The sequence below is a fragment of the Haliotis rufescens genome, unplaced genomic scaffold (genome assembly GCF_023055435.1).
Source record: "Haliotis rufescens isolate VD_foot unplaced genomic scaffold, xgHalRufe1.0.p SCAF_9, whole genome shotgun sequence".
Lineage (NCBI taxonomy): Eukaryota > Metazoa > Mollusca > Gastropoda > Lepetellida > Haliotidae > Haliotis > Haliotis rufescens.
In genome coordinates this window covers 22398225-22417631 of record NW_025964383.1, presented here as the reverse complement: position 1 = coordinate 22417631, position 19407 = coordinate 22398225, and the positions used below count along the sequence as shown (strand labels likewise).

The 19407-nt window shown below is 44.2% G+C and overlaps 2 protein-coding genes across 10 annotated transcripts in view; one reads left to right on the top strand and one right to left on the bottom strand.

The window, feature by feature from the left end:
• The window catches only part of LOC124120606 (RANBP2-like and GRIP domain-containing protein 8), a 229127-nt gene that overhangs the window by 17125 nt on the left and 192595 nt on the right, over positions 1-19407 (top strand). For all 6 annotated transcript variants that reach the window (XM_048391249.1, XM_048391250.1, XM_048391248.1 and 3 more), the window contains exons 2-14: positions 1477-1701; positions 3560-3627; positions 4617-4730; positions 10376-10419; positions 10913-10959; positions 11522-11581; positions 13331-13399; positions 14243-14404; positions 15192-15322; positions 15608-15740; positions 16391-16562; positions 17470-18052; positions 18859-19092. In XM_048391249.1, the coding sequence (XP_048247206.1) occupies positions 1630-1701; positions 3560-3627; positions 4617-4730; positions 10376-10419; positions 10913-10959; positions 11522-11581; positions 13331-13399; positions 14243-14404; positions 15192-15322; positions 15608-15740; positions 16391-16562; positions 17470-18052; positions 18859-19092 (1889 nt within the window). In that variant the 5' untranslated portion in view covers positions 1477-1629. The remainder of the gene's footprint in view (positions 1-1476; positions 1702-3559; positions 3628-4616; positions 4731-10375; positions 10420-10912; positions 10960-11521; positions 11582-13330; positions 13400-14242; positions 14405-15191; positions 15323-15607; positions 15741-16390; positions 16563-17469; positions 18053-18858; positions 19093-19407) is intronic.
• The window catches only part of LOC124120610 (E3 SUMO-protein ligase RanBP2-like), a 160204-nt gene that overhangs the window by 114552 nt on the left and 26245 nt on the right, over positions 1-19407 (bottom strand). The gene's annotated exons all lie outside the window — the stretch shown is intronic.

Below are 19407 nucleotides of genomic sequence, written 5' to 3'. Positions count from 1 at the left end.
GCAGAGTATGTCCCATGTACTCTATGCGGTGCATGTTTGTCCCCCTTCAGGATGCTGCTGCAGAGTATGTCCCCTGTACTCCATGCGGTGCATGTTTGTCCCCCTTCAGGATGCTGCTGCAGAGTATGTCCCCTGTACTCCATGCGGTGCATGTTTGTCCCCCTTCAGGATGCTGCTGCAGAGTATGCCCCCTGTACTCCATGCAGTGCATGTTTGTCCCCCTTCAGGATGCTGCTGTAGAGTATGTCCCCTGTACTCCATGCAGTGCATGTTTGTCCTGCTTCAGTATACCGCTGCAGAGCATGTCCCCTGTACTCCATGCAGTGCATGTGTGTTCCCCTACAGGATGCTGCTGCAGACGATACCCCCTGTACTCCATGCAGTGCATGTGTGTTCCCCTACAGGATGCTGCTGCAGAGCATGTCCGGAAATGGATACAAGTAGTTGTTCGGGAGAGAAATCTGTCTAAGTTTCATGAGGGGTTTCTGATAGAGCCTATATAAAAAAGAGTGAGTAAGTGAATGAGCAATATAAAACTGTCTCTCATACAGACCCTGAAAAAAAGTATCCGATTTGTCCCAAGCAAGTCTACTATATCCATACTTAAGGCTATATATCTTCAGTTTATATTTATTTCTATATAAACGACCCCCTCCCAAAAAAAACCAACAACAACAAACAAACAAAAAACAAAACAAACAAAAAAATCAGAAACTTCTGTCATTTAATGTGTTCTTGATTCTTCACACCTGCAAAAGTAAGTTTAGTCTATTAACCATTCTCACAGATTGGTGAGTACCACAGATTGATTTGTCGGTACGGTATGAACTAAGAAAATGAGTCACATTAACGTATCAAAGTTTATACGTTCAATTACAAATTCAATATGTTTTTCTTTGCTTTTTTCCCCCTTTTTCTATTAACAGGTTCGTTTGACAATGATACATTTGGTATTCATTATTTACTTTACGCAAAACTTCATTGTTCACTTGATAAGGATTCTGTGGATGCTTCAGTTGTGATGTGTAATAAGGAATATACATTCTCTCGTGAAGAAGGGCTTAAAAACACATGACATTGAACTGTGCCTTGTGCTCATCCGGAAAAACCCGAGATTACACGAGTACCTACTACCGTAAAGTGATTCGCGGTCCACTTTACAACATCCAACCGTTTAGACATAAAACACATTCTTGGGAAGATCTTAACTGTTTGTTATTTTAAAATGAATGTTTCTTGATGGAAATTGGTAGGAGCAAGTTAAATAACATAGTGTCCCGAAATAAGTTGTCGTAATCATATCCGGTACGAGGTTAGAAACCGGTGCGCAACGTGCGAGCGGAACGCCGTCATTTTCAAAGTCAAGTAAGATACGAATGTCAATATTCACAGCGCTTGTAATGGATGTTTGTCTAAGCGCGCACGAGGAGAATATGTTTTGTGTTTAATATCATCAATAAGATTTTGCTCTTTCAGACGTCTTATTCAGAACACAGTGAAGCCATACACGCTGGTTAAGGGCCTCATTCGTAGAAAACCGTTTGTGATCAAGAAAAATGGCGGAAAATTAAATGCGCCGCATCCTCACATGTTCTGAAGAAAAAGGTTGGAGGTGAAAAGCTTGAGACCATGTTTCGAACGAAACAAGACGTCGATAGGCATGCTGCGAGTGTACTGGGAAGACTCAAGAATGAAAAAGAGGTGAGAAAGAGAAAAAGTTGTGTCATCAAGTCTGTCTCGTCAAGAGCACACTCTCTCGAGTCTTAGATTCCAGTAGGCCTACTTTCGATATAGCGAAAATAGATTTGGATTATGATATACGTTATTTGAATGTGTAATGCTGTTGTGTATCATCAACAACATTATTACAATTCTAAAGACGAATTCAATTGCCGATGGTGAAAGACGAGAGATTTTGTTTTGTCTGTATTGAAGATGCTGCAGTTCAGCATGTTCAGGAATCAGTAAGAACTTTTAGAGGTGGTTGGTAGCACAGGTCCTCGAAGCAGGATAGTAACATCCTTGAAACACCGGACCCATATATCCCCGCCTTATGGGTTTTCGGACGCTTAAGAAAAGTCATAGTTTTCTCTCTAATAGATGGAACAACTCTTAACAAATCTCATTCACTTCTAAAAGACAACTTCTAAAAGACCAACATAATTTACATGTGTGCAATGTCAATAAATAAATACCTAATAAACTGCTTTCCTGTGGATAATAATAAAAAAATATTTAGGAAATTGTCATCACTTACTTGATAACAGTGTTAGAACCTACACCGAAGCGTCACTCATAATTGTAATAAAGAAGTTGTTCATCCATATATCTATCCTTACTTAGAATGCTTAGTACTCCAACTTCTAAATGCCTCTCAAAGAAGAAAATAATAAAAGATGATGAAGTGAAAAACTAAGATATGCACATAAGTTCCCATTTACAATCCATTCATCCACATGAGATAGAGTTGAAACCGAAAAGAAATATATATTGAAAATATAAATACCTTCATAAACTGGGGCCTGCTATAAAATGAATCTATATTTAGCAAACAAATATATAAAAAAACAACTCTAAATGACACAGGTCTTATTCATTGACATGACCAGTAGAGATGAAAGATACTTGAGAGGAGCTTATGCACTCTAGATGACCCCTGATGTCACAGGACATTGTTTCGCTGGTGAATCTGGCAACTCAGTTTCACAAATTATGTCATAGGGTATTGTGACATGTTTGAAAAGTTTGTGGTACTGTATTCTAAACATGCTAGAGGTAGGCCATATATTATTAAGTTATTTTCACATCTTCTTTGAAATGCTGACACATTCTTTTTCGTTACTACACATCTGTTCCCATTATTATGTGTAGTTTGCTATTCCTTGGACTTCATGTTCCTTGGGCCCCTCACCATGCTCACTGTTGTGTTCACAGAATCCTCTGACGTTTTTCAGCAATATGTTATTAGTTTTTGTGAAATCAGGTCAGCTGGCTAACACATGATGCTTGTGTGGAACCTGGCACTTGGGGCATCATAGTTCCTGTTATTAATGGACCGCCTCCGTGGTCTTGTGGTAGAGCGTCCGCCCGGAGAGCAGAAGGTCCAGGGTTCGATCCCCGGCCGTGTCAAATCAAAAGACGTTAAAAGATGGTACTTGTTGTTACCCTGTCTGGTGCTCGGCATTAAGGGGTTAAAACAGGGACTGGTCGGCTCGGAGTCAGTATACTGTGTCTGAGTGGGGTATTCATGTTAAACTGCTGCGTGGTATCTCAGTGTGCTAGCACTATAAATCGGCATCAGTCCGGAGTAGTACAAGCAGCCACACATACACACGTGCATGCACGTCGCTATGTAAGTGCAATAATCTTGGAAGCGACGTTAAACCCCATTTCACCTCACCACCATTCTCAATTCTGTCCATTTAGGTAATACCCAACAGTTCGATTTAACACCTTTTATCTTTTTCTGCAGTTATCACGTTGTGCTGAAATTTATATCAGCAGTGCTAGGATGTGGATTGATAATGGTGTGATCAATGTTCCTGTTGTTTGTTAACAGAAAAACTCCAGAGGCTACCAGATAGCGAGGCTGTATTTTGACGTGTCCGAGTATGAAGTTGCTAAAAGGTAATATGAAATGAAAGGATAATAGCATTAGCAAATTATCCCTGCCCATAATCATTTGTTAATGAATATGATTTTGATATAATAAGTGACAATATTGCATAAGAGTAAATGCAGTGTCTGGTCCTGTTGGAATTCAGGGTTAGAATAAGTCCCCAGCACCATATGTCTGTTGTAGTAGGTGACTTGATGAATTGTGTGGTCAGGCTTGATTCCTTGTTGATTGCATGTAATCATCATATATTTGTTTGTTTGTTGTTAAACGCTGAACTCAGCAGTATTCCAGCTAAATGATGGTGGCCTGTAAAATATTCGAGTCTGGTCCAGACAATCCAGTCAGTGATTACATCATGAGCATCGATCCACGCAATTGGGATCAATGACATGTATCAACCAAGTCAGCAAGTCTGACCACCAGATCCCGTAAATCACCTTTTACGACAGCATAGTCGCCTTTTACGGCAAGTGTGGGTTGCTGAAGACCTATTCTACCCCGGAATCTTCACGGGTGAATCATTATATATACCTGTATGGGGATTCCAGGAAACAATAGACCCCACATATCAGGTTGCTTATTCAAGGTCATTAATATTTTTTTTAGCATAATTTGGGTAAGAATGTCACTTTTGTGATTGTTCTACAAATGGCATGGTGATATCTTCATCGTTTTTTTTCCAACTATTCTTCGGAGATTGTATGATTGTCATTTTGGATGATGATAAGAATTGGGTTAGAAAATGAGTGGATTTGAAACCCTAGTCCATCCATGTGCTTTAGTGTTGTTGACTTCATATGTTCTGTGGGCGGTCGGGTAGCCTAGTGGTTAAAGCGTTCGCTCGTCACGCCGAAGACCCGGGTTCGAATCCCGACATGGGTACAATGTGTGAAGCCCATTTGTGGTGTCCCCCGCCATGATATTGCTGGAATATTGCTAAAAGCGGCGTAAAACCAAACCCACTCATTCACTCGTATGTTCTGTTGCTCCCCTCCAGGTACCTGACCTCGTTCCTGAGTGTGAGAGAGACGGTGCCCCAGGCACACAAGCTCATGGGGCACATCTTCTTAAAGACAAATGAAAAGGAAAAGGCTCTGGCATGTTACAAGAGGTAGTGTCCTGCAGCATACATGTTGTTGCGTCACAGGTTTATTAATTATGAGCATGTTATTCTTTACATATATCAAATGATGTTTTAGTCTGTTTTCAGTCGTACAAATGGGTATCTCTCATAACCTCACGTCTAGTCGCACGTTTAAGAGGAAGCCAGAAGCTGGAATGTAAACATTAAACTTGTTTCCGTCCGGTTGCGCACGCACCTCCCTATGACATGTCACAAATCTCTCAGCGCGCCTCTGCGCCTAGTACTTATCGCTTATCTACAGTTGTCCTAATAAAGTAATAATATGTCTTACCTGTAGACTCCTGGAATGTAATCCTTGGTAATCCATTGTTTGTGTTCAACGCGTGTTTCGCTGTTTGACAGTGATTCTACACGTGGCAATATGTCGGGCATTTGTGCCTCGTGTCAACGAAAACTGTCTAAAGTAGACCCTCACAAGTATTGTCCTTCCTGCATCATTAAGGACGGGTTTTCAACGTGTTCCTGGAATAAACGTTGTAAAGAATGTGAGAACTTGTCTTCAATAAACTTTAACTTGTATCTTCGTGCGTTGGCGAAGCGGGCCGCTGACCAGCGCTACAAGCAGAGAAGGTCATCGGTTGGATCCTTGGACTCTGCACCCTCCACATCAGCCCCTGGGGGTGGCGAGTCGACCACACCTCAGAAATCAGTTGATAAAGACCCGCCTCAGTCAACTTCAGTTTTCGACAAGACACGTGACCATTCGCCTGCTGATGATACTACCCGCATGACTGATCTTCGTCATTCGGTTGATCGAGAGCGTCACTCAGCCACCCCCGTTACGACGGGACCGGGTGGTGACGAGGACCATGAGGGGACTACGGTCCCCAGGTCGGTCCGTATCTCGTTCTACCAACGACGATAGGGACGTCGTGCGGGACGACAGTGGACACAGAAGTCATTCCCGTTCAAGTCGGGACAACAGGTTGAGTGCCTCGTCGAGAGACAGTACACGACACGAGGGCGTTCATCGTCATCGTGGTCGTCGGATGTACGATTCGGACGATAACTACGATGGGGATCGTAGAACTTCTACAGTTAGAGATCATAGCCCTCGTCCCCACGGGGACGTGCGACGTTCTCGAAGGGAGTTTCGGGGAGTTCAGCGTCGTAGTGAAAATAGTGAGAGAACGACGACCCCGTCTCACTTTCATTTCGACCCGGCTTTGATAGCCCAGATCACGGCGGCGGTCCTCGCCTCGACGGCGTCGACCAAGAAGGATACGACTACGTCAGGGGTCCATGGCCCGTCAACTAGTACAGCAGCTCCTTCATCTACGCCTCCACAATCGACGTCGACGATGGATTGTGACGACAGCCCTTCTAGGCCTCCCAAAGAACGATGACAACCCGATGCGTGCAGGCTTTAAGGTCGGAGATACACCGCAGTCTCTTCAGTTTTCTCCTCCCGATGTCTTCAGAGCCATGGCTCACGATATGGACCAGAACTTTGGCTCTGCTCTGCCTGGGCAGAGCTTCTGCAAGCCGCCTGGTCGATCTCGTTACCCGATTTATGGCATGCCGTTTTCGTCACCCATGACTAGGGATTTGGACTGGGGGCTTCTCTTCAAGAAACCAGCGCCCTCCAAAATTCTTGTAGAAGACAGACATTTGGAATCCATGGACACTGCTGTTCGTCACCAGCTGCAAACGCTTGCTATGCTGTCGACAGCGATCGAGGCCCTCTCAGTGTACTTTGAGGAGAAAGAACCCCAGGACGAGGACGACAGGACGGTGCCATCGGTCCTCACCTGTATGCAACGGTGGATCTCGGACGTCCTCGCCCAGTCCCGATATGTATCGGGCCAGATTACTACGGCGCGTCGCCATGGTTACATCGACTGCACTGACCTACCTGATCGTCATGGCAGGTCACTCTTACGGGCCCCGTGGACATCGCAACAGTTGTTTGACGGTCGTACCAACGACGTTCTTGACAAGTACTCCAGGGAAGCCGAGCGTGACATCATCATTTCGGCTTCACCCAACCTGTCCAGACGGCCACCGGTTTCGAACGCCCCACGACGACGTTACCGAAACGAGAATGTGCAAAGGGCCTTCCGTAGGGACGTGCCTCGACAGCCGTCCCGCAAGGGAGGTTCCGACAGGAAAGGTCGCCAGGTCTCCTTTTCCAAGTTTCCCAGAGGGGGAAAGTACCAGCGGGGGAGGAAGTGAGGTCCCTTCCCCCGCCGTCGCCGTCGCCGTGGTTGGAGTCTCCCCCGTTGACACTACCTTTAGATGAGCTACCGGTAGGGGGGGCGACTTCGTCACTATGCCCACATGTGGGTTTTCCTCAACGCAACATACCTCCAACCACCCGACACATTCACCTTGATATCCCTCAGCTCTCTGCGTCGGATGATATTACCGAACGACTTCCTCGTCTCGTTAGACCTTCAGGACGCGTATCTACATTTACCAATAGCTTCCGAGTTCCAGAAGTACCTCCGATTCGAATGCCAAGGTATTCATTACCAGTGGGCGGCCCTCCCGATTGGAATTTCTACGGCCCCATGCTTTTTCACACGGATCATGAAGACGGTCGTAGAATGGCTCCATCGGCAGGCGATCAGGCGAGGGCGTCTTTATGAGCGAACCTCCGTTCATACTACACCTATTCGTAGACGCGTCATTGGAAGGCTGGGGAGCGCACTTCGGGGACGACCAAGCGGCCGGGCTGTGGTCGCCAGTAGAAAAGGTCCTCCACATCAACTGCCTCGAGATGGAAGCGTCATCAAACAGGGAACAACTGGACCGGACATTCAGGTTCTTCGCCCTCGTCGACGACTTGGACATGGGCGTACGCGCCCGTCACATCCCGGGGGCCAAGAATGTGATTGCCGACGCCCTGTCGAGACCATCGAGGCCGTCTCCCACGGAGTGGATGATCCATCCGACAGTCTTTCATCTGCTGACAGATCGACTCTGGTTGCCCCAAGTAGATCTCTTTGCAGCCCCGTACAACAACCGCCTCCCTCGATTCGTGTCGCCGGTTCCAGACCCACGGGCATGGGACCACGACGCTCTAGCGATATCGTGGGGGGTCAAGACGCTTACGCGTTTCCACAAACGGTGCTGTTACCATCGCAACTGATGAAAGTTCGGCAAACGGCCAACCTACGTCTGCTTTTGGTCGCACCTTATTGTCCGGCCAGAACATGGTTCCCGGAACTTCTTCAGATCATCGATCAACCACCGTTCCCGTTGCCAGATCGAGACGACCTCCTTCTTCATCCTCACACCGACGACTTGCATCCGGGGATAAAGAACTTCCAGCTTCACGCCTGGGTTTGCTTAAGACCTCGTTAATGAAGAAAGGCTATTCGGCTAAAGCGGCAGCGCTTGTCTCGTTGGCAAATCGAGTTACGACTCGTAAGCTGTAAGATGACAAGTGGACCACTTTCTCCATTTTCGCCAGGTCTCATGGCTTCAACCCGGCGGTAGCGACCCCACCACAGGTGGCGGAGTTCCTAGTCTCTCTCCGGTCATCTCGGCGTCTGACAGGGTCGACGATCTCGACATATCTGGCAGCTTTGGCTACAGTAGTGCCGTCTCCTACGGGCGACAAGCTCACTAACGTACCGGAGTTGCAGAAGATTCTACGTGCCTTCATGGTTGAAGATCAGTCACGTAAATTCCGACCGCCGGCCTGGGACCTCGATGTCGTTCTGCGCAAGCTGTCTAGTCAGGCTTACGAGCCTCTCGATCAGGTCGCGTTCGACTTATTGTCTCAGAAAACGGTTATCCTTCTCTCGCTGGCTACGGCTGCGAGAATTACGGAAATACATGACATTGACGTCGGTCGGATTACGTTCGATCAGCGTAACCATGGCAACGTCAATCTTGGTCTCCGATGGGATTTTTTAGCGAAAAATTAACTTCCTGGCCAAGATCCGAGAATGTTCCACATTCCTTCCTTGTCTGCCATTATGGGCCCTCATGATCACGCTGATCTCACCTTGTGCCCAGTTCGTGCGCTTCGTATTTACCTGCAGCGTTCTGAACAGCGACGACAACATTTTCGACGGCTGTTCATACCGTTCTCAACCAATGAAAGGAAAGAGATTACACGTAATACTCTCTCATTTTGGTTGAGAACGTTAATTCTCAGAGCTTACGAGGCGCAAGGACTCGCACCTCCCACCTCCTCTCATCCGCACGAAGTTCGAGCCATCGCTTCAACATTAGCACTCCACAGTAATTGTTCGCTACAAGTTATTATGGAGGGCTGCTTTTGGAGATCTGCTTCAGTGTTTGCTTCGCATTATCTTAGAGATATCTCCACAGAAGATGTTGAAGGACTCAAACAGTTTGGTCCACTCGTGGTGGCACAACAGATCTCTCAGAAAAGACAGTGAATTTGTGTTTTATTCACTTTGGAGTTTTTGCTCGACACTTCGTGACATACTACAGGTTACAATAAAAGCTGTTGGTGAATGTACGCATTCTTATGGTTTTTTGTTGCGTGCAGTACTTCTGCTTTTTATTATGGTTATTCGGTGTATGCATCGTCTTCCCATACATTATAGTACTGCTCGTATTTTTTAGTTACTTTGTATACAGCGAGTTGCTCTGTAACTAAATTATGCGCCGACCTCACTTCGATCCGGGTTCAACTGACGTGTGCAGTTGTACTGTCGCATCGATAATTAGTTGTGTGTCGAAGAGCATTAACCATGCTATTTTAGTTACCTTGTCTACGGCGAGTTGTTCTGTAACTAAATTATACGCCGACCACATTTCGATCGCAATTCAACTGACGTGTGCAGTTGTCCTGTCGCTTCGATAATTAGTTGTGAGTCGAAGAGCATTAAATATGCTGTTTTAGTTACCTTGTATACTGCGAGTTGCTCTGTAACTAAACTATTCGTCGACCACACTTCGATCGCAGTTCAACTGACGCGTGCAGTTGGCCTGTCGCATCGATAATTAGTTGTGTGTCGAAGAGCATTAACCATGCTGTGCGTTCGTGATAAACAACTTGTCTCGTCCGTGCATCTGGTCGAATGTTCTATTGTCACTACAGGGGTGAGGAACTTGGTACATTCGACGTGAAAGTGGTCACTGCCTGATTACTTTCCCGACCCTCCTTCCAGTGTTCCGTCGAATTCTACCCATTTGAAAACAGACTAAAACATGGGTTTTTCAGATTAAAAACGATGTTTTATTGGTCTGTTTTCAGTCGTACGTTCCCACCCACCCATCCCCACAGGGAAGTAATCCAGTCCAGTCCTGCTTGATGGCTTATTCTTCGAGATTTGTGACATGTCATAGGGAGGTGCGTGCGCAACCGGACGGAAACAAGTTTAATGTTTACATTCCAGCTTCTGGCTTCCACTTAAACGTGCGACTAGACGTGAGGGTATGAGAGATACCCATTTGTACGACTGAAAACAGACCAATAAAACATCGTTTTAATCTGAAAAACCCATATTTACAAGCCAACTAGTTCTTTTCATTTTACCAATATACATTGCCTCACTTGGACTTTTAGAAAACACATTGCCGTTATGCCACTATATGCATGCTAGGCTCAAATGACAGCAGTATTGCCGTTTCTTCATTGAAATTATCGGTGTCAGTGTATTTCACCTCAACTGTGTGCATTTCAGGGCCCTGGGGCTTGATGGCTCGCAGAAAGATTTGATCATCAAAAGTGAGTTGCTTTGATATTTGAAGCATCATCATGATCATTGTGAAAATGTTATCAAATTTAGTAAGTTTTAGAACTAAACACTTGCAGGGATGCAAATTGGCTCTAGCCTGTGATCCTGAGTCAATCTGTTGAAGGTATTCTGACTTGTCTGCTAAACCAATGCTAGTAACATTTTCAACAACATGGTGGTATTTATATGACCACCAGTATTACTGTGTTAATTCCTTTTCAAAGAAACTGTATTTTACCTTATGAGTGATATTGATTGTGACTTTTCTGTTACTTGTTTGATATGTGAGAATATTTACAAAGAATAACTTGTGATTGTTCGTCTCACACAGATTGCTTGTTTTATCAGATTCACAAACAGTAAATACCACAAATTGTTATACAAAATGTATTCTTGTTGATCAGTACAGCAATGTTTTGTCACCGTCCTGAGTTTTGGTTTCATTTTTTGAATGTTTGATGTTTTTTATTATTTATGTTTCAGTTTGTGAGCTGTGTACGCAGGTGCCCATGGATCCTGAACGAGCTAGAGTGAGTTAAAATTTTATTTAATGAATACATGGACATGTATGTGTATCTCTATAGCTGGCATTCATGAAATATCCCGGGGCGGTCGGGTAGCCTAGTGGTTAAAGCGTTCGCTCGTCACGCCGAAGACCCGGGTTCGATTCCCGACATAGGTACAATGTGTGAAGCCCATTTCTGGTGTCCCCCGCCGTGATATTGCTGGAATATTGCTAAAAGCGGCGTAAAACCAAACTCACTCACTCACTCATGAAATATCCCACTTAATATAATATGGATCTTCCTCATTAACCAGTTAACCCAAATATTTAAGACATTGGGGTATCCAGAGTACATTTCTATGGGAACAGTGACTTTACGAGACAAACAGCATTAGTACGTTTTCATTATTAAACATTGGATGGGACATTCCTCTTTCTACATTATGATTTTGAAAATTCTTCATGACAGTTTTGATGACAGTCAACGTCCTGGTCACTGTAGTGATCTGAAACCTGTAAGAGCTGTGGAAAGTTGTGGATCGTCATCAGAGTTCACCTGTGTTATTTCTTGCTTTTGTTCGCTGTAGTTCTGGCTGGAGAAGGCGGAGCAAACCTGCCCTGGGAATGATGTTATCTTCAGACTGAGGGTGAGTAAGGACATCAATAGCCACTTTTGCCACCAGTTCAGAGCCTGAGTCTAGCTCTTCAAACCTATTTCTTATCATCTTTGTTTATTAGCAAACATCTGTTAATCAGAGGCAACTTTAATGGGTCGTTTGGTTAGACTCGGTGACTTGTGTGTCACTGTACCCCGGCAATGTGGATTGTTGCTGTCATTATTTTACAGCCCGCTGTTATATAGCTGGAATATTGCTTAGTCCGCAGTTGAATAATAATAATAACTATAAATATCGCTGCAAACAGCAATGTCGGGCTCCAAGTGAAATGTACGCAAAAGTATCTGTCTACATTCAAATCCTCAAATAGTTTGCTTGTGACAATGCCATCAGAACTGAGGCATCGCAAGGAAATTGGTGTGTGCCGGAGAATCTCAAAGTGTTCTAAATCCACTTCTTGACCATGTTTGAATCCTCTTATCGTTTGCTGGTACCAACGCCGCCAAAAGTTAGGCACCCCTTGCGAGACATCACCGCTGCAAAATAGGCTTGTCCCTTGGTTTCCCAGGGTGTTCTAAACCTTTCTCCGACCTCGTCCATGTTTGAATCCTCAAATTCCTCCTTATGAAAGTAAAATTCATGAGAAAACATTCATCAGAAATAAAATCTAATGAGCTTCATTGACTGAAAGAATGGATGGAGCTTACTGCCGAACCTGGGAAAACTCAAAGGTGGGAACCCCACCACTACAAAACTGGTGTGTGCGGGAGAGTCCAAGACTGTTCTGTAATTGTCTGGGACCTGCATCACGTCAGGCTTTCCCTTCGCATAAGCAGACATACCGTGATATAACTGTGTTAAACCCAACTCACTCACTCACTCCAAGAGTGTTCTAAACTCATTTCTGACCTTGACCACATTCAAATACTCAAATGGTTTGCTTGTACGAACCCAGTCAAACATAAGGGTAAAGACCAATTCTAACCCTGATCTTCAAGGGTAGTACGGGGAGGTTGGGGAGGCCTAGTGGTTACAGGGTTCACTGGTCACACTGAAGACCTGGGTTCGATTCCCGACATGGGTACAATGTGTAACGCCCATTTTTGGTCTTCCCCGTCGTGATATTGCTGGAATATTGCTAAAAGCGGCGTAAAACCATACTCACTCACTCACTCACTCAAGGGTAGCACACATAATGCTGAAGACATTTGTGAAAAGACTGTATTGCTCTTGGGTCTCTGGAAAGCCAATGAATGGCGCTTCCTTTAGTATTTTCCTCGAAACATATATGAGATTACTAATCATGAAACAAAAAATGGAATATAACCTCCAAGCAATGTTACTTTTAACATGCAACCAAGAACAAAACGTGGTACACATGGAACTAAAACTTTCAATACCTTCTGTGTATAATCTTACAACTTCTATACAAGATAAAACAACCACATTGCCATCTCATCTTACTGTGTACCCATTCACTGCTGGGAGAACAGGCATATTTTAGACAAGGTCCCTTGCCCATGGAGACACCACATATGGTAAATGTGCTTCAGTGTATGACAGGACCGAAGCCCCAGACGCTCTAAATACCCATTCAAGGACTCTCAGCAGCTGTCGTTGCCTAGCTTCACCTGATTTGTGACCAAAAAAACACAACAAAACAAATATTAGCAATAATAATTGGGTGCTATGTATTTTGTGTCATTTCAAGATCTATTCATAGGGCTTGCATGTAAACATAACTTTTGCCCATAGTTATAATGTCATGTTCTTGTGCAGGAGATGATAGCCCAGAACAGTGGTGATGAAGACTTCCAGGAACTAGAAAACCTCATCACATCAGAATTGGTAAGTGTCCATGTACAATCATATGAACTAGGGGGCATGGGTGGCCCAGTCGTCTAAGGCGCCGCGATTCACTGTGCAGAGTTGCATCCCTTGGGCACGCAAGAAACCTATGATTGTGGGTTCGAATCCGGTTCGCCCCGATTGTTTCTAGGTTTGTCAGCACCATACCCGTGCTCGTGGGTTTCACCGAAGTGGTAAACGTCGGAGACCTGCACCCCTTCGGGCTTTCCTCCCACATTAAGCTGACACACCGCGATATAACTGGAATACAGTTAAAAGCAGCGTTAAACCCAACTCACTCACTCACTCACTCACTCACTCATATGAACTATATAATTTCCAGAGTTGAAACCATTCCATCTTCTCTTGAGTCGATGTGTCAGTAGTGGGATGCACATACTTATACCAGCTGAACGGACATTGCAAAAAATGAAGCTGATCTGATATACTTAAAGTGAAATATTTTGTCAGTGACAGTATTGTTTTGGTCCTGTGACAGCCAGCAGGCACTCAGTATGTTCACTCAGTCTGAATTGTGTGAGCTGACTTGATGACATCAACACTGCCATAACAATTTGTTGAGGTTTTGAGACAGCAACTATCCAGTCAGATAAACAAACTCAAACAAGTTATGGTAACTAATTAAGCATCTGCAAAAAGTCTTGTACAAAATGTCCAATTTTGCAGTGGTTGGGAAAACTAATGTTTGGAGAACTTAAAAGGAATAATGTGCTCAAAGGTTAAATGTTGCTGTCTTTGGTTTACATCCAATGTTTACATGTAGAATATCTTCCTGGCATGTTGTTGTGTCAAGGAGTACTAGAGTCATATTTATTGTTGTAGACACAACGCCCAGAAGATGTAAGCCTACGAGTGAAGCTGCTACGCTTTTACCTGAAGTCGGGGAAGCTTGACCATGCTTACAATGTGGCTGTGCAGACTGACCGCACCATGGCTTTCACAGACAGCCTGGAGTGGTATGAAACTCTCCTTGATGTCTACTATGTAAGTACTGGGGCACTTGACACAAGCATATAAGGCATTTGTTCTGTTCTGAAACTAACTGTTTGGCAGCACCTCTGTTCTTGTCTTTACTAATGTAGCTTGGTCATCAGCAATGGGAAACATGCTTACACTATTTGGCCTTAGGGGGGCCCAGTCTTCTAACGCACCGCATGCACTTCTCTGTGCAGAGATGTATGCCTTGGGCACGCGAGAAACCTATGATTGTGGTTTGAATCCTGGTTCGCCCCCGATTATACTTGTCCTTGTGGGTCTCAACTAAGTAGTGAATATCTGAGATCTCCATCTCCAAGATTTCCTCTCTCACCAAGCTGACTCACCGTGTCTGTCAGTCTGTCTGTGTCTCTGTGTCTCTTTCTGCTTGAACTGGCCCGGACTAATGCCAATTTTAGACTACCGTATTCGACGTAATAAGCGCCCACGGCGATATTTGCGAATATATTGGCTAGTGAACAAACCCAATTAGCACCCCTTCCGGATGATCAATATTCACAAGACCTATTTATTCGCGTATGATACGCACTCGTGTGTTATATGCAACCTTAATTATTGGCAATTAAATTCTGGAATAATATATCTGTCGTACATGAACACGAAATGTATCTTTCAACTCTGTTTTTTTTTCACCAAAATAATATTTTAATAAGAGCCAGCTATTTCTAATTTTGAGAGCGCCCTTGGTGCTTATTACGTCGAATACGGTACTTGCTTTTTTGGAAATAATTTTGTTATAAATGGTGTATAATCATTTATCTTCTCCATCTTCTAGGCCTACAAAGGGAAGACTGGCTGCCGTGGAGACCTACGATTCTACACCCAGTTCCTGCACACTTTGAGGAATGTCGTGTACCTGCGTCTATGTTACAGGGAACCTGTTGCTTGTGCTGAGGTTCTTCACCAGTAAGTTACAGCCCTGTCATGTATATTTGACTAGATACAGGAGCACAACCCTCTGTGCCATGGAAGCTTAATATTCTTAGTTTATCATCCAGTTCCTCACTTATAATGCTTGAGGAAATAGGAACTATGCTAATCCCAATCCCAATCCCAATTTTGAACAAAATATCATTTTCTCCACAATGTGTTTGCCAAGGCTCTTCGTTTGGAATCCTTGATAAATCCTTGGGTGGTAAAAAGGCATGGACTGTGTGGGACCATGGAGTAAGATTTGTTGCGTGTGTCCAGGTTTGACCAGGTACTTCAAGAAGCTGTACAGATTCCAAATCAGCAGGAGGACGACTGGATGTCATTCCTAACTGAGATGACCGGCCAGTTCTTCTTCTCCTGCGGCACGCTGCTGCTGAAGAGAGCCCAAAAGGTAACTTGTCTCTTCATTGGAGTCAAATCATAAATCCCAGTCAGTGTTTGTACAGGCCTGGAAATGAGCATCTGTATGTTCCATGCCAGTGTTCATTGCATCCCTGTAGGATTATTGCTCAGTGTACTTTAAGGCTTACACTTTCACATTGCTTTTGACAACTTTTAATCTTACTGCTTTTTGTTTTTTCTTGTCTTGAGTGTTTAGCTGAGATACCACTTGGCAACTGTAGCCCTGTGTTTGTAATGTGACTGTTAGTGGTAGCAAGCGGTTATGCATCATTGTGACGATTCTATGAAAGTGATGATGTTGCTGCCAGTGTAGCTGTCTTTCTTCAATTTTGTGTGTCATTAATCACTTTCTAATCTTTATTTTCTCTGCATTGATATTGCAGAGAGACATTATTATTACCTGAATTTTATGAGCATTTGGATCTCTTGATCTGACAGCTAATGTAACTATTACATTTAGTTTGCAACTGTCAAACATTTTACACTTGTCTCATTTCTCCAAAGATGATATACCATTGGTATGGGTTTTTGGCTCGAAGAAAGAGTTACTTGGTATTGGTACTTGCATTCCTGAAATTGACTTGTCTAAAGGAAATAATGGTGTTAATGGCACCTCCTCATCAGATGCTTGTATGTCAGGGTGGGCTGTCGTGGAAGGATGTGATCCCCCTGGCCTCCGTGTGCTATCTTCTCAACAACTCCATCATCACAATAGACTCGCGGTCCGAGTGGTTTGTGTCAGCAAGCAAGGACAAGAAGAGCATGTATGAACATCTGCACATGATCAGCAACTTCCGACGCAGCCAGGGAGGTGAGGGAATTAGTCAATTATCACAGTCTCAGGGACAAGGATGAGTAAACAGTATCTGGACACTTTGTCTAAGTATGATGTTGTGAAAAGCATGACATACCTATGTTGATCTGGAGTGTATATTATGATAAGACATGATTCATAAACTTAGTGGTTTGAAAGATTAAAACGAACATGTCAGTGTTGGTTCTTTTTGGAATAAGCTTTCACTATGTTAATCTCATGCCAAATTATTGTGAGATCAATTGTTAACTCTAACTCTATATTCTATTGCTATAACAGGGGTACAAGGTAACCTGAAACACATACTATCCCGAATAGTGATAAGATCCATTCCCTAAATCTACCAGCCCTCAGGATAGCTGTAACATTAGACAATCTACTGGGACAAGTGGGCTTGTGCATGTCTACATCCAAACATATTAATCTGAAAAAAAGCTGGTTTTCTATTGCTAGATGGTGGAGATAAGGGGGGTATTTGAAAGGGATTGTAAGGCAATGCATTAGTAAACAGGATGGTTTATTTTGAGTTCACTGTTTAGAACAGTTGACGGGGGCACGGGTGGCCCAGTCGTCTAAGGCGCTGCGCTTCGCTGTGCAGAGTTGCGTCCCTTGGGCACGCAAGAAGCCTATTATTATGGGTTTGAATCCCGGTTTGCCCCGATTATGTTTCTAGGTTAGTCAGCACCATACCCGTGCTCGTGGGTTTCACCGAAGTGGTAAACGTCTGAGACCTGCATCACTTCGGGCTTTCCTCCCACATTAAGCTAACACGCCACGATATAATTGGAATACTGTTAAAAGCGGCGTTAAACTCAACTCACTCACTAGAACAGTTGACATTTGAATTTCTCCATGCTGCATACACATGAGATACAGGAGCCTCATGTTACAACTACTTCCACAGGCCACACTCTACAAGCACTGGGCAAGGGAGACACAGCAACATGGACACAGAAACTGAGACAGCAATACTGCAGACAACAAGGCCGAGAAAAGCTGTACGACACCGTCTTCACTCTGCCAGACATGAGGGCAAAGAAAGACAGTTCCTACCTGATAAAGAATCGGACCTACACGGACAACGTACTCCTGTTTCCTTCCCGGCGCCAGATGCGATCCTTCGATTCGGGCTGCTACAGACTTCACCCCCAAAGTCTGACCAACTTCATATGGCTGGCTCTACAACGGTACTCCTGTAAAGACAAGGCTCAGCCTTACTACGGCTTCGACATCTTTGAGGATTTGGTTTACAGTGTGAAAAACATGTCAGTTGGTGGTGCGGAGTCTTTGTGTCAGCTGGACACAGATGTGTTTCTCATTGCGTCGGTTTGCTGTGCAGCATTGAGGCACCAGGAGATGATTCACATGGGTCACAGTGATCCCACGCAGCCAGACTTTCTACCCCTGAGTCTGACGAAACCACTGTGTACACAGGAGCAGGCAGACTGGTGGCTGGCAGCTTACAAATTCCACACTAACACAGTCAAGTAGGTTTCAAGTAGTTTTCTGTCCTATCACACAACCCAGTCTCACTTTTTCCCACAACAATGTTCTTTTTGTCAATCAATAGCCTTGTGTGGAATCCAGTTTAAAACAGGTCTCAAGCAACCTAATGGACCTGGTGTTGGTTGATTGCATGTAGCCTGACCATGAACGGTGCTTATAATTTTAATTATGTTTTTTTCTTCTCTTGACCTGATTATTTACAGGTCACTGTCATATAGCTGGGACATAGCTAAGTGCGGCATTCAGCACCGAATTGATGTAGATTTCTAATAAATGTTTTTTTTAGTTTTGAGATTCATTATCAACAAGTACACCAGAAATATTTGTCAGAGGTGAACAAAGTATTCACCATGCCATAAAGTACATTGCTCATTTCTTGTTGCATACATGAGAAATTTAGGAAAGAAAGTTGGTTTTTATGTAGCACTGATAACCATGGATAAGCTCATGATGTCCGTCACAGGATTGTCTGGTCCGTACTTGATTATTTACAGACGGCGGTCATATAGCTGCAATATTGCTGAGTGCGGTGTTAAACAACAAAGAAACAAACCAACAAAAAAACATGAATAAGTATCAAGTTTTATGATAGAATAATGAATTTGCTTTTATTGAAATGCCAGAGATGTCCTATAAAATTCTACACTGGTACCATTTTGTGAAAAACGTAATGCATAATCTCAATCTCTTCCCCCATCATCCCCTTAGTTGCTATCCTAGATTCATCGGTGATGTATCATGTGCAAGAGTCGGCACATTTGATGATTTGTATCTTATTTGTACTTAGGGACAACTTTTCCAAGATGCGCCACACCCTGCAGCGGGGGATAGAGACTGTCCGCCTCGTCGCGGGTCACGGGGTGTCTGTCAACCTCATCATCCACATAGCCAGGTCACTGGAGGTGAAGGCCTCTGAGATGAAACAGTTGGGGCCACAGTTCACATTGAATGTTACCGACACTGAGACCAGAGCAGAGTTTTACTGGGAGCAGGCCCTGGAAATGTTGAACCGACTTGATAAGTAAGGGCTGGTGATTAATTATAAGTCTTGCATGTGGTCCATGGCATATTGTTAACTCAGATATGATGCATGAAACCCTTACTTAATAGGTCGTGTCTCGCGAACCCTGAGTGACCCGTGAAGGTCCAGGGTAGAATAAGTCTTCAGCAACCCATGCTTGCCGTAAAAGGTGACTATGCTTGTCGTAAGAGGCGACTAACGGGATCAGGTGGTCAGGCTCGTTGACTTGGTTGATGCATGTCATCTTATCCCAATTGCGTTGATCGATGCAATACAACACGATGAATTTATATGCAATGATTTTGCATGTGATGC